Source organism: Opisthocomus hoazin, chromosome 5 (assembly GCF_030867145.1).
Source record: "Opisthocomus hoazin isolate bOpiHoa1 chromosome 5, bOpiHoa1.hap1, whole genome shotgun sequence".
In the NCBI taxonomy this organism is placed as follows: domain Eukaryota; kingdom Metazoa; phylum Chordata; class Aves; order Opisthocomiformes; family Opisthocomidae; genus Opisthocomus; species Opisthocomus hoazin.
In genome coordinates this window covers 77,814,646-77,840,155 of record NC_134418.1, presented here as the reverse complement: position 1 = coordinate 77,840,155, position 25,510 = coordinate 77,814,646, and the positions used below count along the sequence as shown (strand labels likewise).

The 25,510-nt window shown below is 40.5% G+C and overlaps 1 protein-coding gene across 28 annotated transcripts in view; it reads right to left on the bottom strand.

Annotated features, from left to right (window-relative positions):
* TENM3 (teneurin transmembrane protein 3) overlaps positions 1–25,510 on the bottom strand; it is a 1,446,905-nt gene that overhangs the window by 40,049 nt on the left and 1,381,346 nt on the right. For 23 of the 28 annotated variants that reach the window (XM_075421787.1, XM_075421795.1, XM_075421797.1 and 20 more), the window contains 8 exons: positions 23,579–23,725; positions 14,861–15,077; positions 13,700–13,819; positions 13,042–13,303; positions 6,113–6,380; positions 5,398–5,541; positions 1,995–2,244; positions 1,551–1,571 (listed from right to left, as the gene is read on the bottom strand). In XM_075421787.1, the coding sequence (XP_075277902.1) occupies positions 1,551–1,571; positions 1,995–2,244; positions 5,398–5,541; positions 6,113–6,380; positions 13,042–13,303; positions 13,700–13,819; positions 14,861–15,077; positions 23,579–23,725 (1,429 nt within the window). The remainder of the gene's footprint in view (positions 1–1,550; positions 1,572–1,994; positions 2,245–5,397; positions 5,542–6,112; positions 6,381–13,041; positions 13,304–13,699; positions 13,820–14,860; positions 15,078–23,578; positions 23,726–25,510) is intronic. The other 5 variants (XM_075421794.1, XM_075421796.1, XM_075421816.1 and 2 more) reach the window with 1 other exon arrangement.

Below are 25,510 nucleotides of genomic sequence, written 5' to 3'. Positions count from 1 at the left end.
ACCTCCTCCCACCCCCAGAGGAACCCCCACTTCACCGCTGCCACATGGGCCCGTCAGAACGCTGGGACACTGGTTTGTGCAGCATGAGTGCGGTTTCGGTACCCGGAGCTTCTGCATGCACAGGCATGAATAAAGGAGGAAAGTTTCAGCGTTCCCCCTCGCCAGCTTTCCTGCGTGCAGGGCTCTAGTTACCGGAACGCTGCAGTCGAGCCTGTGGCCACGGTTCTGCCAGGGGCAGGCAAGGGCATCGCTGCTAAACCGCAGCAAAACAAACCTCACCCCGTGCCCGTTCCTTAATCCCATTTGTCCATTCCTGATTCCCATTCTGACCATTATTCCATAGTCCATAGATTTGCCGAGACAATGTCTTACCCAGCTGCGATCACAGCTTTGGGACACCACAAGCGATAGAATTCTTTCAAAATTAATGGAACAAATGTAAATTAAACCTAATAGTGAAACCTAAGACTGCCAAATAGAAGAAACTGCCTGAGTTACACCTGGAAAATAACATAAAACCAGCTAGACTGTGCATCAGCTCCCAATTCTGACCATTAGCACTGATGCAAACACCTAATTTAGTCATGGAATTTCTTGCCTAACACATTTGAAACATATTTTTTTTAAACATAAACCCCTTCCTCACAAAGAAATACGTCCAAAGGAAAGTGCATTTAGAAACCCAGGAGAACTGAGATATGACTGTCTGGGATTTGTTTAAAAACAAGGAAGGAAAATGACTGGCAGCAAAAAAGGAGAGCGAGGGACCAGCAGGGCTGCTAAGCCCTGTACTTAGCAGTTCTGCCACCAAGGATTTCAGGTATCCAAGAGATTTTAGCATAACTCTGTTTTTGTCTCCTTATCAGCACAGGCTGCTGTGGCAAAGCAATTCCAAGCATCCACCTTCTTCTGTTCTTGGCACTATTGTGGCGATGCCAGGATGGATGAATGTTGTACTACAGTCCTTCTGAATACTATTGTTTTTATGACCAGTCTTATGAATCTGGGTGTACTTTAAAATCTTAACTCCTGGAGCTGTGTTGTTATGGGAGAATTTCAACTCTTATTATTAAGAGAAGTCTACCTTTAAAGAAACAAATCTGTTAAATGTGAGCCTGAAAAGACTCAACATCAAAAGGCGAAATAAATGAACTCACTAGTTAGTTTTATTATTTTATTACTCATATGCCATTCTTATCGTATTTGGGGTATCTGATTAATGCGTGAGTTTTGACAGGATCAGCAGAAGTGCTGCCAGCAAGGAACAGGAGCAAGCAGAGACGAGGGGACAGCAAAGGAGGGCATACACAAGCATAAAAAGAAGCCCGACTGTGGACAGAGAGTGATGAGAAAAGAGGAACTCGTATCCGAAAGGGCGATACAGCCTGACAGCTGACATAACTAAAACATATGAAGTCATTATTTTTGAAAAATACTCCTCTTTTCTAATAATACATCTCAGGACTGACTTCTCCATTATAAGCATTCATTTGTTAAGAGAAAAAAAAGAACAGTTAGAAAAATATAAATCTTCTTTAAGGAATGCTTACCTATGTCTAAAATCTTTATTTCTTGGTGGGAGCAAGTAAAAAAGAACAGAAAAACATTATTAGAAAAGCATTCAGAAAGGATGTTAAAAGACGCAAAGAAGGCAACATTTACATCTATCATTAGTGAAGTGGCGAATGTCCGTCTTTTGTCCACTCGTCTTGACTATGTAGGTTAACTCTGAAAATCCACAGAACAATTACCTTGCGTAGATGAAATTCTCACAGTTTAGATTTGCATACTTAAAATATTTTACCAGGGTCAAATTTTTGCACTTCGGTTTTAAATACCTTCTCAAATGTATTAAAATCTTCTGCACCAACTTTTTTTTTGTTCCTGAAAGCATTTGGAAACTCTAGGTTACACAATGACGGAAATCTATTCCATACTTTCGTTTGCATCAGTAATTCACAACTCCAGAAGTTCCAGATGAGAGGAAAACATACCTGAGCTCCAGAACACTAGTCACATTTCCAGATGGGAATATCCGCCGAACATAGTTGAAATCCCCCACGTACAGACTGCCATCTATCCCACAAGCTAAGGCAACCGGAGCCAATAATTTATTACCATCAGCTTGACCGTTACAACTTGGACAGGAGATGCTACGTCGCCTTCCATTGCCCATAATGCTACTAACAACTGGGGGTTGCTGAGATATAAATTGATTTTCACCATTTCCTTTGTAGAGGATTCCTGGCAGATAAAATAAGAAAAAAAAAACAACTTTATAAAAACTTTGAAGGTATGTACATAAAATGATGCGTACGTGTTCTAAATATTCGCTTTTAGCTGATTAATAGAATTTAATGGACTTTTAATTGTTTCTCCACCGTATTTTTCTCACTACAAGTAACAGAACTTTATTAAAGCATTTATAGTTATAAGTCACTGACACACTAAAACACACACAAAGGATTAAAATTATCCTGTCCACAACATGTAGTAGAAACACTAAATATACTAGCATTTCAAAGCCAAACAAGTTTTCAGTCGTTTTTATTTTGAAATCTTAATAATTTTAGTAGTTATGACCCAATCCTGGGGTTGTCCTGTTGAAGGAAATGCAAGGTGTACTGAATGAAATCCAGGTCTGTGTTCCTAAATCATTTCAGTTTTCCAGGTCCCCAGGAATGACTGAAATCCTAACTGCGCATAGATTATGAAAAAAGAAAAAAAAAAAACATTTGCAAATTGTACTCCTAAAGTCCTACGATAAGTAATTATGAATATGATGTCAAATGTAATCTGAAGTGGATTACTGCTCTAAATTGTAAATATTAATTAAAGAGCTCCTTCACAAAGTTGGAGATTGCCTCAGTTGTACATTATAAAAGACTCTACTCGGCTCACAATAAAAATGTACCTCTGGCAACAAAGCCTGCCTCAATACCACGTCTGCAGTTATAGGCAGTTATTAAAAATGTCAAAACAACAAAAAAAATGTGGTGCCAGGCCAACCTGCATCTTAAACTTAATTCTGCTTTGAGGCATGAAAGGAACAATAATTTCGTGAAGACAAAGCAATGTGCCAGCAGTATTTTTCTTCCTTATAGCCTCCATAGGCAATCTGAGAAGAAAAATGCAAGCTTTATGTTAAATCTTCAGTCTCAGGGAAAAAAGTGTGCATTTACGGTGTGTTCAAACGTTGCCGGGACCCTCCTCATTACCCCTCTCAGAGAATCCATCGAGGTGTACTCTACAAATGGTCAGCTATTATGGTTCTACTCGTGAGTCACAATATGTCTTCCCGCGGTGTAATCCATGTAAACCACACGTCACTTTAGAGTGATACATGTTCCATTGATTGAGTACCCAGACTTTCAGAGGCAGTTTGGGGCCAAGGGACACATTTCTCTTTGAGACGCTTAGAAGAAATTTCAGATGTATTCCTCTTTCTCTCCCCACCCCCAGAGTGCACTCCTTATACCGAAAGATATGAGGAAAAATGCTTTGTTTTCCTCTTTAAATGTTTTAGATGTCTTCACTGTTTGTTAATGTTATAAAATTTAGCAGATTATAAATGTAAAATCAACATACATGACAAAATCAGAAAGAATGAAAATGGTTTCTGGAAACCTAACGGCACGTAATCTAAATAAGCAATCTAAATCAAAAGAGGGAGAACGCACTTTTCATGAATAGTTAAAGCCAGAATGGAATGCATTAACAGTATATGAAATCCCCTCTCCTATGATTACATCATTTATGACAATCATGGCACCATAATTTTGCCTGAAATAGCTGAGTTCTATAATTTTCATCAGAGGAATTCTACAAGTCAGCACAGTGCACTACTGCACCTGATTTATTCTGTCATTACCCTGAAAAATTGGTCCTTCACATTTCTCCTCTATTATCACAGACTAAAAGATGTACATTAGAGTATTTACTGCAGTAATTCGAGATGTCCGTACAAACACTGCCTGCACTCTCTTCTGAATACATTTCTCCAGCTCATCCACCTTGTCATTACAACTCTCCACTTCGTTTATTCAATTAGACAAACGTCACTTTGAAAAGTCATTACTTGCCACATGTACTCTTGAACAAAATTTAAAGCCTCCGTCAATTTACCTTGTGAATGGAATCAATCTCACATATATACTTATAATTATAGCTCCTCACATTTTTAGATAGATTACCTTCTAATAATTTGCACAGGGTTTTTTTGACATTTTAAATTAGGTGCAATGACACCTTTTCCCTTGAGTTGGTTACCTTGTTTTGCTGCCTGTCAGAGGCAGTGCTTTAGGTGGTGATTAGTGGATCACACAAACTAAGCTCATGTACTAAGTGGAAGACCTCCAAGGGGTACCAGGCATTGCAGAGGTGATGTTCCTCCCACTGAATGTTCCTGGGCTCCTCCTTTGCATAGCGATCCAGTGTGACCAACTCCCACCTTGCACCATGCAACTCTGCTTATTTTGCCTTTCTTACACGCTTCCAGCCAAACTGTTCCAGATTTCCTCCCGTTTCCTGTGGAGCCGGGGTTTCCTTAGCCTGGCACCCTCCAGACAGTTGCTGAGTAGCATACCAGACAAATTTACTTTGGTGCCCAGGCACGGTTCTGACAAATGTGCGTTGCTCCTCATTTTTCACTGAAATTAGGGAAGACTTGCTCGCTAGCGACCGGACTCTGTCCTGCAGCAAGGGGCACAAGTGCCCTCGCTGACTGACGGCAGCACCATCCGTCAGCCGCGGTGTGCCGAGCCCACCACAGCGTCCCAGGGAGGATTCCCTGCAGGGAAGGATTTAAACGGGAGGAGAGCGTAAATGAGTGCTCCTCCTCCCGAAGAGACGGCACCCATGCGCTAACTGCTCCCACGAGCAGCCGTGCTGCGGCTGGGGATACCACGACGTGCAGACGAACACCTCCTGCGTACATGAGGGGTTTAATATCGGGAGTGAGGAGCTCTCAGTTTGGCAGGAATGCCTGTTATTGCTGTTTCACTTTCACTCATTGTGAAAACTGGAAGGGAAAACATTGTTCAAGATACTGTTAACACACAGACAGTTAATAATGCTGACACGTACAATCGCTTTAGAAATAGTGTCTCCTTAGCATCACTCAATTTTTAAAAACAATTTCAACATTTTTGGGTTGGGGTTTTTTTGTAAGCATATCTAACACAGGCTGACACCGTTTGATGAAATCATTAATGCATATGTATTTATAGGATGAAGAAACATGACATTCACTGTAAAGTTCAAAGCATTCACCATATGCAAAACATTCCATAACTTCCCTTCTTAAAACAACAAAGCAAACATTTCAACAGTTAGAATGAGGTACAAGTGCAGGGCAGTTGAGCATTAAAATTCGCAAGAAGAAAATGAACTCCTTACCATTCTGAACATCCAACACATGATGCTTATCCAACGTCCAGCCACCCATGTTGGAGGCATCCAGTTCATAACCCTGCAAAACGGCAGTCCGCTTCTCCCAGAGGGTTAGGTCCAAGCAAGACTCATATTCATAACCCACAGACACTGAAATAACAGTACATTTCCTCATTAAGTATAGGATCTCGTTCAGAAGAAGAGTTTAAAGAGCATAATTTCCTTAAACTGCATGTTTTTCTGCTCTCCCAGGCTATCTGGAAACCCCTATGGCTTCCTTAGATGTACTGAAAATACTAAACAGAAATCCAAAATCCTTCAAAAAGCAATCTTCAGTTATTCAAATAATTTTAGGTATTAAACGTAAGTGGATTAGGCCAGGTACAGAAGAAAGCCATTTTGTGAAGTATGTCAGAATGCTGTTATGCTCTAATGTACGAGGAGTGTGCAGACTAAATGCCATACTGTATTACTAGGCTGAAGGCTACTTCAAGGGAAAGAAGTAAAAAATGACTGTGGTCTCCTTCCTTTTGAAGGCATTTTTTCCTTACAATTTTCAAAGTTTAGATTAGTATTTCCTAATGCATTTTAATATTCATTGTTATATTTATCATCTTAGTCTGCTAAACATTTTCTACTTAATGGATACAAGTATTTGTGCTGTGCTTGCCTATTTTCAAGCCGACAGTAAAAATGCAAAAAACCTCCATAACAGACATACCAACAGCTTCAGATAATCCATAGACTCTCTGGTTGTACGCGTCAGTTTTATCCCATATGAAAGTGTAAGCCAGATTTGGGGACGCAGGGAACCATTTCTGGAAAAGTCTTCCCACCACTGCCACCATAAGATGAACCTTCATTAAATTAAACGGTATAACAGACTGGGTCATGGTAATCTTCAGAACAGATTTATATCCTGCAGCCCTGGAGCTTAAGTATGACAACTTCAAATCGGTTCCTGGTATTGTTGTTTCTTCATGAAGTACCTAGGTGTTGGTAAGAAAAAAATACAGTATTTGAATGATTTTGAAATTAAACAGAACAATGCAGCTATCATAAAAGGAGGCCTGACATGATGCCACCTGACAATCCATTAGGAAGCAGCATCCAAATCTGGCCTTCATTTAGTAATGTAAAAAATACATAAATGAACAACAACATTTCACCTTCTTCCTGAAAAGTGAAGTTTAAATTCTTCATTACACAGAAGCTGCTTAGTTGATACTTTCTGCTGAAGGATTTCAAAGCTCTCTCCTTTATTTTTATGGGAGGAAAGCAAACATGCAGGAAAGCTAAAACACTCCCAACTGATCTTTCCAGAAGTGGCAAAAAAGCATCTTTCATCTAAGTGAAAATAGCCCCTTCTTCTGCCATCACCCACGTCCCAGCCGTGGACACGTAATAAGGGCAGGAGAGCGTTCAAGCACCGCAGAGTTTCAGCTTTGGGTTGGGATGTGTAATTGCCCCTGCAGGAGCAGGAAGGACTTTGAGGTGGTTTATTATTCGCATTACCCATGGATTGTAAATACTTGAAACTAGAGCATTCTTCCATTTATTTCGAAAACAGATAAGTAGGATGCCTCAGGGAAAGCTTTTCCATATTTTCTGATCAATATTCACTACTCAGACATCAGCTCACCACTTTCTCATTTCAGAGAGGTGCAATGATTCAATTTGATTTTTAAAAGGTTCCTCCCCCCCTCTACCTTGTTTTTTCCTCTGAGCTGAGGAGGTTTTATGGGTGATGGATGGATGTGAAAGGTTTCTGCGTAACGTGGATGAAGACAGCCTGTACTGTCCTATACCTCAGTCAGGACATAAACACTGGGAGCCAGCACTTCAGGTGAACAGCACAAGTATCCCAGATTATTGGAAAAGAAAAAGAAAAAAGAAAAAAGTATCTAGACACATTTATAAAGATAATGTTTCGCTGATGGGAAGAGAGGGCAAAGGATGCTGAAGCACAAGCCCAGAGCCTTGTGGTGTCAAAGGAGCACTCCGGGGGAAGTAAATTTGGAAAGCTTTATTTTATTTTCCTTGTCTCCTAGCCCTGAAGTCTGACGACCAAACACTAATTAATATTAGTGGGAATCAGACTTCAGGGAGAGCGTTGCCACCAATGTTAGGCTGGAGACTTCAGTGTGATCAAAAGCTGGCTAGTAAAGAAGTGCGAAGTCAGCGCTTGTGCTAGAGAAATCCTTGGACGCTGCTTTTAAACAACTGACTGTCTGTGTTGAACAGGGTCAGGTAATGCGGTTTATGCTCTGGAGGAGGACAACAGGTACTACACCACCCTCTACATTAGCACTTTTTCTGGGATATAAAGAACGATTTATATGATATTAATTATAGCTATCTCCTTCTCAACAGCAGTAACAAAAAATCAGAATGGCACGAATGGTTATTTACATCTGATCCATGTAGGCTTGCGATTCTTCTTCTCCAGTAAGACTGTTACAGAGCTGTAGGAAGTAAACGAGGAATTGGAAGAGACTAGACAAATTAAATTTAGATTCAAAAATTCTTAATTCTTAACCTTTGAGTGTTTGTTTTTTTGCCCACCAAGAACCTGCCATCGCTGAGAAGAAATGAGAAGCAGTTGGAAGGAGGCGAGAGTGGCATCATTTCTGTTCGTAAATCTAGTCTGCTCTCCCTCAGTCCAATATACGCACACTATCTAAGCCAGAGAACAAGCAAATCTTTTCTAAACAAACAAAGCCCCTTCTCTCTAGAGAGATAAGTGATTGTGAACATATTCCTTTTCTAAGACTTTGAAGGAAAAACCACAAACCACCTAAGAACAAAAGACAAATTCCTCCTCGAGACGTCAGCAGGACTCTCATATACTGCACGTCAAAACTGGTCTAACAGATGGAGGTCTCTGTAAGCAAGAGGAGAAAAAGAAATAACACGCTTGTAACAGGACACAACTTAATGGACTTCACTGCTCTCCTGTTACGACCACTGCTTCTTTTACAACTGCAACTGTGGAAGAGCAGCGTTAAACTCTGAGGTGGTCTTCCAGTACTCTCGGCTGGGATAACAGGCAATAAAGAGGACACCTTGAAGTTTCAATTTCCAAGAAATTCCACTGTGTATTTGGATTACTATCAAATTAGGAACTAGGACACTCATGCGGTTCTCAGCGAGGTTTAAAACAAAACCTGAACCCCTGTTATTAGTTTCTGCAGAAGCCTCAAATATCTGCTGGAAATCTGACTTACAACTTCCTTCTTTCCATAAAATATCCTCTGTAGTAACTTACTTTCTTGAGAACTTAGAAATGTAGAGGTAAGGTTATTCATCTCAATCTCTCTTCCATAATCAAGCATTACAAAGAGAATTAAACGGTTTAATGTTCATCCGAAAAGCTAAATCATCAGGCACAGCAGAGAGCATCCCACGGGAGCCATGACAACACATCAATTGTAAAGCAATCAGGAAAGTCACCGGGTATAAAACTCACATCAGGAATTGCCAACACAACCAACCTGGCTGTACTTTACCTTTTCCAGACAGAGTATCAAACTACCTCCGGAAAGGCGGATACCCTAAGGGGACTGAGTTATAGCCCAACCACCGGATTCTAATGGTTGACATTTTATTTACGGATGATCAAGCTTCTCAGAAGGACAGATGTGAAATATTTACCCTACAGGACTGAGACAAGGGTCACCTCAATTTTCACAAAGACAAGAGTTTGCTGTCCTCAGAGTCCAAGCTGGCGACTGAGTCACATAAATTGCGCGCGGCTCCTCGTCCCTCGTGGCCAGCAGGACTAAAGCTGCCCAGGCTCAGGAATGCCTTCCTGCTCCAAAATATAACATGATTCAGGTGATAGGCTCTGATGGTATGAACCCTGAATAAGGAATTTAATCCAATTAGGGGGAAAAATGCCTGCTGTAGTGCTGTGATTTTTCTGGCAAAATAAGCAACTTAATAGAGGATTTGAGAACAGATTTCACAAATGAGTGCAAACTTTAGTCCTAATGTCAGAAAAGGGCTCTTTGCCAAGAATTAAGAGCTGAACCACTGCTTTAAAATCTACCATCATCTTGGTTTGAGAGGGGTAAAGACGGAATTTTTAGATACATGTAGACATTGGCAACTACTGCTATTACACAAAGGTTGAGATCAAGGAGTACTAAAATTATACTTCTTTAAGTAGAAGCAGAAACTGCTTATTTCAAGATGGAAAAATCTTTTCCTTTTAAAAACAGACTTCCTCTAGAATTGAGGCTCTTAGGCAAACTTATGAAGAAATAACTTCAGTTAACAATATAAAGCAAAGAGAAATGAAAAGGGGAAAAATACTTGTTTTTTCTAGACATAAAACATTGCTGAGATACCACAGAGAAGAAGGATAGGAAAAAGCCCTACACGCGTAAAAACCTAAAAATGTGTCCACAGAAGAATAAATCAAAAGGTGTATATACAGTTTCAAACAGAAGGCAAAAGAGAAGAAAACCAGAAAACGTGCTCGAAAACAAGGATGCAGAAATGGAGATATTTGGCTCCAAGAGCAATCTCCATTTTTTTCCTGAGTACAAACTTGAAATTCTGGAGACTTTAGCTAAGTGAAATTAGCATGCAGCATCCATGTAATACTGGGATATTCAGACCTCCTATTATACTGCCTTTTAAAATGATAAAACAGGTTAATTTCTTTGCTGAAAATCTGGACACCCTGAAGTTACTTACACTGAATACTTCTGGGTAAATAAATTTTGCCAACATCTGCTGTATAGTATTGCCAGTAGTGAGAGAGAGCCAGGGGAGAGGGAAAAAAAAAAGTGAGCAACCTTGAACATATAGTTTGAAGGAAAACTTTTCAGTCTTCATTCTCCCACACACTTGAGGTGATGGAAACAAGCTGCTTGGGACCAGCAGAAGGCATCTTGCAAGCACACGTAACAGTGAATAACAGAAGTTTAGGAGAATGAAAGCCTCAAAACCTCAATTTCAGACTTGCTCACTGTGACTCACACGTGGGTTTCTGCCAGACCACACTGCACTATGTGGCAAACAGACATTTATTATATTAGGAAAAAGACGGCAACAATAATACCTAACACATGTAAGCAGCTCCAGCTCAACCGGATTTTCCTCATCTGCATGCAGTTTACTGTCTTGTTCCACACTGATTAATCTCAGCTAGTTAAGTCTAGGCAGAGCATGCTAACTGGCAATTAAAAGTAGATAAGGTCATGCCTAAGCAGTCCAAATTTAGTTACCATGTTATTTATTATCATCCCTCTTGAGCAACGATCTGTTGGTTCTGTGGCCACCCCTTCACCCACTGCATTTGTTCTTTCCCTTTGCTTGCCTTCTTTTTTCAGTCTTCTTTTGCGCCGCTTCTTTGGCACAGACTTTAATTCCCCCTCTGATCAATTTGGGATTCACAAGCCACTCTGTGCACTTTCTTGGAAACCTTATCTCCAAGAGATGATGAAGCACGTCAGGGGATGATGGTTATGGCAGCCCATCATTTTCCCCTGTAGCGCGTGACAGTGCGTGCTGACACACCACACGAACATGGTGACTAACGCTGACTGAAGGAACACGGGGAACGGTTTCTTTCTCTGTGCCTTCACTCAGTCTCCCACACTTTAAACTGGCATTGCCTCTTTTTCTGTGCGAAGATCTACAGCAGCTCCTCTGCAGCTGAACGGATAGCTTTGCACGGAATCTGGTTCTGTCCATCTTTTATGAGAGCAGTGAATTTCCTGGGAGACTGAGCTGAGCATGATGCATTTCCGAGGGGAACCTGACCCTAAAGGGGTACGTCCCAGGCATGGCTGTGCAGCTCCCACTTGCCGAAGCAGGGGATTACATGTGTGATGAGCAAAGAATATAGAAAATAATATTCCTTTTTTACACAGTACTGGAACAGCATTTTTGCATACACGACAACAGTACTATTTTTACCTCGCCGTAAATGACCCATCAACATCAACTGCCTAGGATCCGCTGAGAATACAATCTTTCTTTCTGGCTTGTTTTCTAGGGAAGTCAACTTGACCCATCCGTCCTGCCCGTCAGACCTCCCACCTTGCAACTTCTGAACCTGCTTCCAGGTTTCAACCACATTTGAAATAACAGTAGAAATCCCTAAAGGTAATTCAGTTCCTTCAGGGGTTCTAAAAAAAAGCGTTCAGGTAGGGAAGAAGTAGCCAAGTCGGTACTCCCAAGAGAAAAAAAAGGCTGAATGCAGTCCGTGGGGGAAGGACGGGATGTGGCAGAAAGCCGGAATTATAGCAGTGGGTGGGAATTAGTAGGAATCCAGACTTCATTAGTCCCACTGCTCATGAAATGACTTGTTTACCTAGACATTACAAGTGTTTTATGAAAATATGTATTTTTCGACATTCTTCTATTATTACTTTTTTCTTGATTTATACCCCGTCTATCTAAGCCATTTTCCATCACTTCAGGAACTGAATCTATCATCTGTTGCCAAAACAAGTAAATCAGAGCTGTTTGTCAGTGGACTGTGTTTTGCAAAGACTTTCTTTTAATTGACTTGCAACTATCAAAGGCACAGAAATGATAGTGAGGATAAAAGCAACAATTTTCTAGCACAGTCTAGATTTGTATGAGCATTTAGTCGTAATTTCCTTACATCTTTACTTTAAATCCACTCCTACCATGAATTGCTTAATGATTTTGCTCTTTTCTTAAGAGCTCTGCATGAAAACATTTGAATACATTTTCTATGTTTCCCTTGAAGAGGCAAGGACATTTCTTGGTGAATGGGTAAAGGTGTCCCCTGTGTAATTAAGACACTGTGAAGGTGGGGGAGAGAAAAAGAGAGAGAAAGGAGAGAGAGAGAGAAAGGAGAGAGGGAAAGACAAGAGAGAGAAGGGAGAGGGAGAGAAAGCGGGAGGCAGAAAGCATGCTGTTTCACTGGGAAAAGTTTTATCAGAAATCAATAATGAGATAAATATTACTTCTTGAAATGTAACTCTGCTTTAAGAGCTGAGGAAGACTGAATTAGTGATTAGTTATTTGAGATGGAGGAATCTAATACACCTGTGTTAGAGAAAAGACATTCCAGCCACAGATTTTCCACTTAAAGCAAGGTTTTGATGTTAAGCCTGAAGTTCATTATTACAAGTTCTGAAGAAGTAGATTAGCACACATGCTCACTGGCTTGTAAGCCTGTCCTCAGTGTTACAGAGAGTTCTTATATTTTATATAAATCTGAGTGTTGTGCTATTTAAGTAGGACTAAGCAGATAAATTGAACTGCACGGGTCTTCCAGTCATAGTGGAAAAACACCTTTAATTTTCAGTTTCTGAGGCGCATTTCTAGCAAGAGGGCAGTCAAAAAGTCAGATGTACTACAGTTTGTCCATTTTGATGGGCCAGTGCCTGATTGCTGAAGACATTCTGTAAATTAAATGAAGCAAGCAAATATAAAACCAGACACTGGTGTACACCAAGCTTTCTTATCTTTTTTTTTCCATATGAAATTTTAAAAATCATCCCATAGAATAAATAAACTGTTCTGAAAGTAATCACATGTTGCAAATTCTTAGCACTTAGTCAGAATTATTTCTTTTTAAACAGTGGTTTGCCCTCTTTTCATTATGGTTGCTTAATACCAGCCTGTGATAAAATACTATTTATTTGAAGCACACTTTACCTGTGTCTCCGGGATGACAGGACTATCTTCAGGAGAAATTCTAAAGAAGGTGGATAAAGGCGATGACACGATAACGGGGTTTGGCCTTACAAATCCGCTCAGATCACAACTAGGAATGTCATTCTCTTCCTTCTTCATGACCAGGGTATCCATGACATAAAAGACATTCCAGGGAATCCACACTGTGTGATACTGTGTCAGGAACGGTGATCGCTCAAACACCAGTGTCAGAGAGGCACCACCATTCGCTACCAAGTCAAACCTAGGAAGAAAACCCAACAGGGCTAGCTAGTCAGCAAATTCCCAAAGCCATCCACAGCCTCCATTTTATGGATTGATTCTTCATTCCACTGTACTGCTCAGAAGGCAGAATGGCTCTACTGGGAACAATGGAGAAATCAATTAAATTATATTACATAATACAGCACTAAGAGAACGGAGTTTGGGATGCTGCGTTTAAATTAAGCAAGCCCTTCTACTTCTAAAGTACATAATCAGCATGTTTTACATTTGAAGAATGTACAGAGTACAACTTCAGTCAATCACTTTTTTAATGTCTTTTAATTCTATTATTTTATTATATCTTATTTTTACAAGCAGCTCTTCAGTAATGCCTTTGCTGTCTTTATGGCTTAGATGTTCTTCAAAGGGAACTTACATTCCATCTTGGCGAGTGATTGTATATCCATAATCTGGATAGTGGAGAAAGGAGACGTTGACTCCAATGAGTGGTGTTCCATCAGCAGTTAATACCTGGCCCCTTATGACAGATGCAAGACTGTGAAAAAGATGCAGGATCAAATTACAAATTTGCTTCTGTCATTCTCTTTTGAATGAATAAAAGCTAGTAGAGTGAACACACACACATCTCTACAAGGTATCAGCTACCACCAAAAAAACATTTCTGAGACTCTAACCCTTTTACGAGTTCACATAATTTACATTGTACAAACAAATGCCTTGAAATCTACAGATAGTAATTCTGTTTCAATATTGTTGATTTTACTTTGGCTCATTTTGTCTGTACTGAATTACTAAGACTAGAAATTCACTGAAGAATTTTAAGAACTTGTAAACTCTAGACGTTTCCACTATAAGTCATACCTCTGGAAGACTCTAAAAGAACAACGTACTTTTCAATTAGTATCAAAGCAATCTGTAAAACTGCAGGGACTATGAAGTACAAAATTTAAAAGAGCAATAAGGAACATTTGTGCAACAACTTTTAATCAACTGCTGTGCCCAAACACATTAATGCTGTAAAATTACTGCAAACGCAGTAGTTCTAGTGTAAATCATCTTCTTTCACTCAGTGAGATCCCAGACACCTGCTTCCTGTTACTGGTTTATTTTCAGGTCATTATGGCTTCGCAGAGCACCAGTCAAATAGTTTATGCAATTATACTGTCGTGCACTTAACAGTTCTATTACATTAATTCATAATTTATATTATTTAGTGAGCTCAGTTTAAAAAGTGCAGCTTTGCTTTTCCTTTTGAAGTGTTTTCATTGCTTTGATACATTTCCAACTGTGCTAGCCCAAATCAACTGGTTAAATAAAGATTTATTTAATCATTAATGACGTGCCCTGTTAGAATACAGGTACTATGCATGGCAAGTACCTTCTGTAACCTACTGGCACTGGCAATTTGAATTTTGCAGGAAATGAGACAAAACAAGCAATTCGATACATTAAGAGAAAAGGTCTTTGCTGAAAGTCCCCGCCACGAAATTCACAGTCACAGTGGCTCTCCTAATGCGAGTCTCACGTACTCTTCAATTTCTTTTGTATTCATGAGTAAATGACGAGTCACGCTCACCTCTTATTAAAAGGATTTTCCCCAGGTATGACGTGAGTGCTGTCTCCTCCGATGAGAAAACTGATCCGGTCATAAAATGCTTTGGCAGCTTGCTGAGATGGCGACTGTTGGCTTTGGCTGATAATATCTTGGGGATCAGGTAGTCCACGACAGTAAGGCTGGTTTTGGCAAGAACTCTGCAAACAGCAGTCAGGATCCATACAGTCCACGAGCCCATCTGTTGGCAGAAAGTCACACAAATGAACAACCTCCTCCTCCTCCTGCCCCTTTGCACGTGAACGAGCCAGCCAGCAGAGAGACTAAAAAAATTATGTACTATGAAAGAATACTAATAATGAAGATTTTAATGAATTCACTTTCAATTAAGGAAAGAGAGTTTGTTTCCACTGAGTTCTTAAACTCCCATGGAAATCCATGCAAGCTGAACAGACTCAGTATCGTGTATAAATTAAACCTGTTTATTTGATACTTTTCTGAAAACATGTTGAACAAACCGGAAAATGAAGGCACTCCGGCTCTGCATACACTGTTAACTTATAAATATTAAACATTTTAGGTGGTTTTAAGTAGCTTTTAGCTGAGGTTATTTGGCTTACTAGAGAAAAGAAACAAGCAACTCCCACTCTGCTGTTTTCCTGAAGTTTTTTAGCATATCTGTGGTGCAAATAGCTTTAAATATTTCAGAACATTCATCAAGGTGGATTCCTTTATACCTTGGCAGAAAGATTTTGTTGCTAGTGGCAAAGGCAATTTCCACTATTTTGCATGAAAATGTATGAGAGAACAAAATCTGTATTTAACATTTAGATTTTATTCTGAATAAACTGATGAGGAATGCCGGCCAGTATAAACAAGATTTAAACACATGGGTGCTTTTATGCTTATGTGCTGAAATATTCACACAGAAGGAGCATTAGATCTGTCACATCACTGGAAATCTAATTTGGTGAAAGATTAAAATGAAGATCAAATTGATAACTACTAATTTGCTGTAAGTAAAGTCGTAAGGAAAATGAGCCTGGAAATGTCAGGCACAGAAAATTTCTAGACGAACGTAATATGGTATCACATAGCCGATAATTGTTTCCCCAAAAGAACAGCCAAACTGAAATAGCTCAAACATTTTATTATTCCGTTTAGATTAGAGAGTGAGCTTGCTTGCTGCACTAAACTGAAAAATACACCAATGCAGCACTCGGAGGAAGCCCATGATTGCTTCCCTCACAAAAGAGTCTAGCTTTAGAGTAAAACTTCTTTCTGAAGGGAAAAATATCATCCATTTTTGTTCAATCATATATTGAAAGAGTGTAAGTAAACAGAGATCTTCTAAAGGCTTTCCTCTAAGGACTGCTGTGCTATGTGGATCAGTTAAAGGATTGGCAAAATAGTAAAGGACTGGGATTTCTATTCTTTCGCACATCTAAAATTCTTATTTAACTCAGCTGACATTGAAGTCAGTTCAGAGAAAAAGAAAGGGATGAAAAAGTCATCATTAAGTATATCAAAGTTTAAACTTTTAAAGAGAAAAGAAAGAACATCATTGATTTTTCCTGGGATGAGGATACGCCAGAGGGTTGTGTTGACATTCCTTCTTCTGATCTCCTTCTATGACCAGGTGACCCACCTAGTGGATGAGGGAAAGGCTGTGGATGTCATCTACCTAGACTTTGGTAAGGCCTTCGACACTGTTCCACACAGCATCCTCCCGGAGAAAATGGCTACCCATGGTTTGGATGGGTATACTCTTGCTGGGTAAAGAACTCACTGAACAGCTGAGCGCAGAGAGTGCTAGTGAATGGAGTTAAATCCAGCTGGTGGCTGGTCACAAGTGCTGTTCCCCAGGGCTCAGTTCTGGGTCCAGTCTTGTTTAATATTTTGATCAATGATCTGGATGAGGGGATTGAGTGCTCCCTCAGTAAGTTTGCAGATGACACCAAGTTGGGTAGGAGTGTCGACCTGCTCGAGGGTAGAAAGGATCTACAGAGAGATCTGGGCAGGTTGGATCGATGGGCCAAGGCCAACTGTATGAGGTTCCACAAGGCCAAGTGCCAGGACCTGCACTTTGGTCACAACAACCCCATGCAATGCTACGGGCTTGGGGAAGAGTGGCTGGAAAGCTGCCAGGTGGAAAATCATCTTGGGGTACTGGTCGACAGCCAGCTGAACATGAGCCAGCAGTGTGCCCAGGTGACCAAGAAGGCCAACGGCATCCTGGCTTGTATCAGGAATGGCGTGGCCAGCAGGAGTAGGGAGGTGATCCTGCCCCTGTAGTTGGCACTGGTGAGGCCGCACCTTGAGTACTGTGTTCAGCTTTGGGCCCCTCACGACAAGAAGGACATTGGGTTCCTGGAGCGTGTCCAGAGAAGAGCAATGAGGCTGGTGAAGGGTCTGGAGAACAAGTCTGATGAGGAGCAGCTGAGGGAGCTGGGGCTGTTTAGTTTGGAGAAGAAGAGGCTGAGGGGAGACCTTATTGCTCTCTACAGCTACCTGAAAGGAGGTTGTAGTGAGGCGGGTGTTGGTCTCTTCTCGCAAGTAACTAGTGATAGGATGAGAGACAATGGCCTCAAGCTGCGCTAGGGCAGGTTTGGATTGCATATTAGGAAAAATTTCTTTACTGAAAGAATGGTCAGACATTGGAACAGGCTGCCCAGGGAAGTGGTTGAATCACCATCCCTGGAGGTGTTGAAAAACGTGTAGATATTGCCCTTCGGGATATGGTTCACCAGGCATGGTGGTGTTGGGTTGACTGTTGGACTTGATCTTCGAGATATTTTCCAACCTATGATTCTATGATTCCATGATGCAGACAGACCTTGACAGGCTGGAGAAACGGGCTGAGAGGAACCTCATGCAGTTCAACAGAGAGAAGTGCAAAGTCCTGCACCTGGGGAGGAACAACCCCATGCACCAGTCTATGCCGGGGGACAACTGGCTGCAAAGTAGCTTTGTGGAGAAGCTCTTGGGAGTCCTTGTGGACACCAAACTGAACATGAGCCAGCAACGTGCCCTTGTGGCAAAGAAGGTGCCGATGACAACGAAGATGCCAATGACATCCTGGGCTGCATCAGGAGAAGCTTTACCAACAGGTCAAGGGAGGTGATCGTTCCCCTGTGCTCAGCATTGGTGAGGCCACACCTGGAGTGCTGTGTGCAGGCTGGGCTTTCCAGTACAAGAGAGACATGGACATACTAAAGACAGCTCAGTGAAGGGCCATGAAGATGGTTTAGGGCTTAAGACATCTCTTTCGTGAAGTAAAGCTGAGAAAGCTGAGACTGTTTAGCCTGGAGAAGAAAAGACTTGGGGGGGAAATCTCATCGATGTGTACAGATACCTAATGGGCAGGTATAAAAAAGACCATCTTTCAGTGGTGCCCAGCGAAAGGACAAGAGACAATGGGCACAGAGTGAAACACAGGAAATTCTGTCTAAACATCAGAAAAACTTTTTTTACTGTGAAAGTGGTCAGATGCTGCAGCAGGTTGCTCAGGGAAGTTGTGGAATCTCCATCCTTGGAGATATTCAAAACATAACTGGACATGGCCCTGAGCAACTTGCTCCAGTTGACCCTGCTTTGAGCAGGGGCCGGGACTAGATGATTTCCAGAGGCCTCTCCAACCTCAAACAGTCTGTGACCCTTGTGATTTTCTAGTCTCATTCTTGTACAATATGAAACCCTTTCCTACCTGAAGGACTGACCTCTCATGCTGGTTTTAACTCTAGAAGCCTGGATCGGTGTCAAAGCTGTGGGTACTGATGATTAAAAGCACAGTTTTGGGTTTCTATATCTCTGTATGGTCTCCCAGGCAATATCTGGTGCAGTTGCCAAAGAAATGCTCAAATTTCTTCATTCATCTTTGTTAGTTTATAAAAAGCAAATGTACATCTGGAGTATAGTCTGCAGGTCATAAAACTGCATGAGATTGACACCTTCTGAACTAATCAGCTGGAAATGCATTTTTACAAGCCTCTCCGCTAACATCAATCAGAGAAAGAATCTCATTTTCACCAGCCAAGATACGGGGATATGCTGTTTGTTATTTTTCTGTGGAGTTTATCAGCAACTTGCCCAGGCAAGTGACGGATGGTTATGAATCTGGCTCCTTATAACTTGAGAAAACATTTTTCATTCTTTCTCTGTACTTATGTGGCTAGAGCTATCGAGTACCACTAAGTTGAGTACTCTATTCCACTGTGTGAAGCAGAGTAAAATTCCCTTTCTGAAATGGCTCTGCAAAATTATTGATGAATTTTGTTTAGCCTGAAAAATGAGACTTAGCTCAACACTGACTTATCAGTTATATCACTAAAATATGATAGCGAAGTAATAAAGAGAATAGACACTTCTACAGGCAGATGGACAATCATTACCAGTCTCACAAGGCTATTTATATTTTTTTGATCTAAATGTTAAGTAGTTATTCTATGTACAGAAGATGTAATGACTACATCACTGTTTTCTTCCTCAAAAGCTAAAGTCTGCTGTAAAAATCTTGACTAACGTTACTTTTCCCTTTGTTGCAAAATACACAGAATTGCAGTGGAGCATGGTCTGTTGATAAGATTGCTTATTTGGGGAGACTAATAAAGCTATCAAAACATTAAATGAGAGGAGTCAAGACAGAGGAATCCCACACAGTTGTCTAAAAAATAAGATGTATCAGTGGATGTGCTTGCTTTTGAATGGAATTTAAAGGGTATATATAAAACTGCTGGAAGGAACAAAAATAGGGGCACAAAATAAGTCCTGGGCAGTTCTGCCAGTGTCAAGGGGAGATTGCGGCCAAGGACCTACATAAATCACATTCTTGGTAAATAAGCTGATTACATATTTAGGCAACAAAAAATTTCCATGAAGTGAAATTCAGTGCCCACGTAGGAAGAATACAGTTTTGGAGCTACGATGCTGGCCATCCCACCAGGATAGTTTCAGTGACTGAGGCACACTAAGGCAAGAGCCTGGAAAGGACAGAAAACTGCGTTAACAAGCCTCAGTTATCCTCACACAGCTCAATTTTACAACAGGCTATAATGAATGGACTCAATTACAGACACCAAAAATGACGGCCTGTAGGAGCAGCCGGTCAGGAAAGCCACAGAAGCAGAAAAAGCCCTTAATTGATTCCTGAGCAGTGCACAACCTTGTCCAATGTTACTGCTGCAGTACCTCTGTGAGCATACTCATAGCATACTCAAATTCAACATTCCTGTTGGAGTGAAGTATCCTAAAATACAAAGTGTTGGGCTCTAAGTGAGCTGTCACTCCAGAAAGAAATCTTGGAGTCACCGTGGATAAGTACTATGGATGTGTCAACCCAGCACTCCCCAGCAACCATAGAGGCAAACAAAAAGTTGAAGAATAACGGGAAACGTTGGAGCACAAACCAGAGAACATGAGCATGACACTGTACCAGTCCTAATTCTAGTACAAACTTCCTGAAATTTCCTGAGCTTGGGTTATCTTCGTACTTAGTAAACCTTCTGACATTCAGAACGTTCTGTGGCTGTAATTCCCTACTTTAATTAGCAGCCTGCAAGTATACCAAAGAAAATGTAAGTTCACATTTGTCCTATTGTATTCTTTTGCCTAAGGATTTGCCATTAGCCACTACCAGAGAAGAGGCCCTGGTTTAGGTAATCTCTAGGCTGAATTTGTACTACCCTGTGACAATGCTTATCAGGAGCAGGCTGTCCTAGCCTATGCAAGTAATTAAAAATACAGCAGTGCTAAGTGTGCTTTGCTTTATTACAGTATTTATTTTCATTTTAGTAATAAAAGAATATTAATAATCCCTTAAATCCTACTGGTGGAAACCTGTAACTACTCTTAATAATTGGATAGCAGCTAATAAAAAGCAAATTTAACAAAGGAATCTGTTCAGTAAAGACCTACCTAAATTAAAGAGTAAACAGCTTATGCTTTCTACAGTGATGACAAAACATGGCCTGCTTTGCTAAAATATAATAGTGACACATTTTTTCCCAGGCAAAGAAGTTAGGCTTATTCCACCCACGGACGACTCTGACTCCCCCTCTCCCCACAAACTCATGAGGAGTTTAATTTAGCCTAAGGTCTGCTTGTTCCACACATGTTCCTTGAGGGCTGCTAAAATGTAAAGAAAATTCTGTATTATCCAAATCAGACACACGTAAAAATAAAGAGTGATCCTTAAAGAGAAAGGAAATGATCTGCAGGACTCTCAGACATCTGTATTAAAAGCAAGATGAGTAATAATCATCCCATCATATGTCAATAGTATCTAGAAGGGAAAATGCTCAAGTATGCCTCGATGTCATTAGCATTTCCTATGGAGAATATTCCCACTGAGGTCCCTGGGTGCTCACGTTCACAGAATTTGAACAATCAGTCCTAGAAACAGCTAAGAATCAAAGGAACAGCAGACACTGTTATTAATGAATTATATTCATAATAATACATGAAATATATTTTATCCAGTGTAGGATGAAACATAAACATTAAGCACAGCATATCTATTAGCTAACGACCAAGATAAATTAATTATATAACCACTGAGCCTAGTGTGATGCAAATCGCACTACCTGCAGTCATCAGTATAAAGTCAGCATAACTGCTCACATAACCTAATCTCCCACAATAAACAAATACAGCAGAGGCATCCTTGTGTCTTTCCCTCTGGTTGTCTGGAATTTGAATGTCTTGCTTGAAAGATTAGTGGGCTGACTGCAGGTACTTCTGGGAAGGGAAGAAACACGGCTTCTCTTTCCAGGTGGGTTTCTGGCAAAGATGACTTTCTTTTCCTGGTTTTGTTTGGTATGCATCCAGTTTTGAATTTAATTTAATTGGTCTACTATAATCCTTTTCCTCAGCTACTAGTCAAAGACTCAAGTGACTATGCTCTGTACTGAACCACCTAAATTAAAATAAGGTCCACTGAAAGAGAAATGCCAGTGACAAATGGCATTATATAGGTCAATCACGGCAAAACAACTGTTTGGCCAATCCCTTCCTCATACATAACTGCATAATGTCTGTAGAGGAAATAATGCAAAAAATGGAGAGAAAAAAGCGCAACAGAATACCAGCATTAGACTTTTTTCTTTTTTTCAGTGTCATTCTTTCTTCTCGAATTTAAGGTATCCTGTTAGATTCTTCTGCTCCAATTCCTCGTTCCTTTTCCCCTTTTCCTCACAAACAGCTATTATTGTTCTCAGTCTGAAGGAGCATCTTCTTTTCCCTTGTTCCATTTACGTGCATTCCTATTCACCTTGCTCCTCTTCCTCCCACTGCTCCGTTATCTGTACTTGACTCTTCCTCTGGTATGTCACATCCTTCTATTATGCTTAACATTTATTGAATCTGTTTTACTCTATTGCTGGGCTTTCAACTTTTTTTCCCTACAGTATCTATTTTTTCCCTCCAAGTAGTTTATGCTCTAACCTAGTTACTCCTCCTCCTTGCTTTGTCTCTTTTCCTGTTTGCAGGTTTCTCTTTCTTCCTTACGTTCATAAACGCCTGGCCCACCTGAACTTCGTTCCCCAAGCAGGACATCTCTGCAGGGAAACGCGACAGCTAACTGTTCCTCTTGCTCCCTTCCTACATGCAGAAATTCCGCTTCACACTAGCTCAGATTGCGCATACCAGACTGCGTCAGATTTTTTAGGCCCCTAAGTGTGCAAAACTGACTCAAAATATGTAACGGAGAAGGACGACAAATCAAATGACGTGTAAAGCAATAAACAGCAGCGCTGTTTTAACCGTGTTATTTATTTTCCTTGGGAAGTAAATGCTGCCGTTATTTATAGTTTGTGATGTCTGAGATCCCAGCTGCAGTTGGGACATGAGAGCAAACAGCCAACCAGCAATGGCAAAGGCATATGCAGTCTAAAGCCAAAAAAACAAAAGCCACGGATGAAATTATCATCATCCAGAGGCCCTGATGGAGCTTATCTCTGCTCTGAATCTGAAGGTGTTAAACGATAACAGTTGATGAGAGAAGGGGAAGACAGACTGACAATAAAAGCATTATGCTGATCTAGTATTTCACTGCATTCCATTTAATCTTGTTTTTGTGCGTTTTTTTTGTGTGATTCTGGAGTCATGCCAAAGTCACAGCCTCTCTGCCTTCCTGACCCCACAACAATGATTGCAGATTGATTCCTTCAGTCCACAGGCCGGCCTGCATCGCGCTGCAGACTGTTACCTGTCACCCGGATGACAGACTGCGGAAAAGCAAGCCAACAAAAAAAAGACTTCTGGGAGCATCCTGTCAGTTATCCAAGCGTTCACAGGCTATGGAGGGATAAGATCTCTGTAGACTGGGCAACCAATTGTTTCCAGCATTAGTATCAGAGGTCAAAATGTAAACTCCCCATTCGGCCTTTTCTCTGGGGATAATTTCCTTGTGAGGTCACTGAAAATTTGAACTCCTTTCTCTTTTTTTCCCCTCCACTACAGTTCACTGAGTTGAGATGTTCCATTCCAGTATAAAAGAACCTTGGAGGGAAACTAAGGTGACACACATCATTTTCTAAGTACGTATCTCACCTGTCATAAGCAGCTTGTAAGGCTTTGCTTGATACGCCGTATAAAAGCCCTGAATACAGCAGCGTATTCTTACAGGCATAAGAGCTAGTAAAATGTGTGTATGGTTCTCATGGCAGTATTTAATCACCTGACTGTAAAATCTCCGTTCCTCAACACGTTCTCCCCAGTGTTAAAGATCCAGTTGGTATATCTCACCTCCTTCGTTGTCCTTACTGTCAGTGCAGAGAGTTTCCATGGCTACATCACAGCCCGCTCCCCTCCATCCCGGCTGGCAGACGCAGTGCCAGCCGTTTTGGTCCAGTGTGCACCTCCCATTGCTGTTGCACAAGCCAGGGCAGCCCTCTGTTGAAACAGACACAGAAGAAAAATCACACTTGATTTAAATATTGCTATTCTATAAAGAGGAAAAAAAAAACACAAACAAGGGACACTTACTGGGTACAGGCCTTAAGAACAGCACAAATACTGTAATTGCACATGGAGTGGAACAGCAACATTACCTGGGGAACGTAATTCTTAACAAAGTGGCATCTTTGATTGGCCTGACACTTGAGACACCACTTACCTGTACAGGCAGGAAATAAATGCACCAATCCTCTACATACCTGCAGGCCAGACAAAATTAAGTTTGGTTTTTTAATTTTTTTTTTTTTTTTTTTTTTTGGCAAAGTAACAAGAGATGAGTGCATAGTGCAAACACAGCTGCGTAAAATGATACATTTTTCTGTGCTCATGGAATAGATCATTATTTGCTCTATGCAGTACTGGTTACTTACTGGCACAAATGTTTAAGCTCCCTGTTTCTATTAACAAATCCCTCCAAATTCTTCAGTAGGTTAATGTGTACGATTTTAGGCACGTAATAAAAGCGAACGTTAACTTTATCTGGTCTCAGAGTTGCCGTATATTCATGTGAAATTACAGTGCGTTAAATAATTGCACAAAGTATAGGCCAGTCTTAATGACTATACTTTATGCCAAAAATACATTCCTTTTCACAGAATAAGCAAAGCCCAGGAAATAGTGAAGCAGCTTAGCATCTATTCTAACAAACATTAGGATTCAGGCTGCATACGGATGGGACAGGACCAACAGGATTTCCAACTAAATGTAATAGCTGTGCGTATTTGATTACTTAGGACGGACAAAATGAAATACCATAAGGACCACAATAAAACATTGATAGACTGAACAAAAACACGGTAGTGACGTGCTTCAAGACAGATAGCAGAGAGTGATTTTTTGTGACAATCTCCCTAAGGCTTTTGTGCTGTTACCTTTATATCCTATCTTGTCTGCTTTTATGGCCAAGGAGGGAAAATTTGGGAAACAATTAAAATAATTTAATATATCCAAAATCGATAATTGTTTTCAGTCTAACATTGCATTTAAAAAAAACAGTATCTGTCACTTCCTAGTGATGAAATCTGGCATGCAGCCAACATGATCTGTATGAGGATGACAACACTATAAATATGTAGATTTTGGTGTTCCTTATCTATGAATATAAGACACTGACAGAAGCAAGTACAGATATGGTACTAAGTATCTTATGAGAAGGTGGCTACAAATCAGCTATTTTTGGACACCACAATTTTATGTAAACTTTTATCCAAAAAACCCTAAGTAACTGGCTAAAAACTTCTTCACTTTGTAGAAAGACTGTCTTTGTGAACTAATCTACTGACCCATTTTGGTTAAGCTTAGTTGAGCTTAGAACAGTCTTTCAGAAGTAATAGTCTAGTTTTTTCTTCTAAAGACTTTTGAATTTACTGACTCCTTTCAACCACGTATTTCCAAATTACAAACATTCCTAGGAAAAGTTATAAAGGGTTCTAAACTCTTGACAAATTACTCTTGGAAGGCAGAGAATCAGGAAAACCTCTTGTGAGGAAGGATGGTGATGCTACAGTTATGGATATTGTGCCATTGTGCCAGGCTGAGCTTAGTCTTGCTACTCCTTCAGACTGTAGCTGCAAACAAGTATCTGTTGATGTACCGAGAGCTATTTTTTTTTTCTGAATCTTTCTTCTGTTTAATTTATGGAAGACTTACATATTTAACTGCAATACTGACAGAGCGTTTTAGGAGTCAACTGGGTACACTCAAGACTTATTGTGTGAAAGC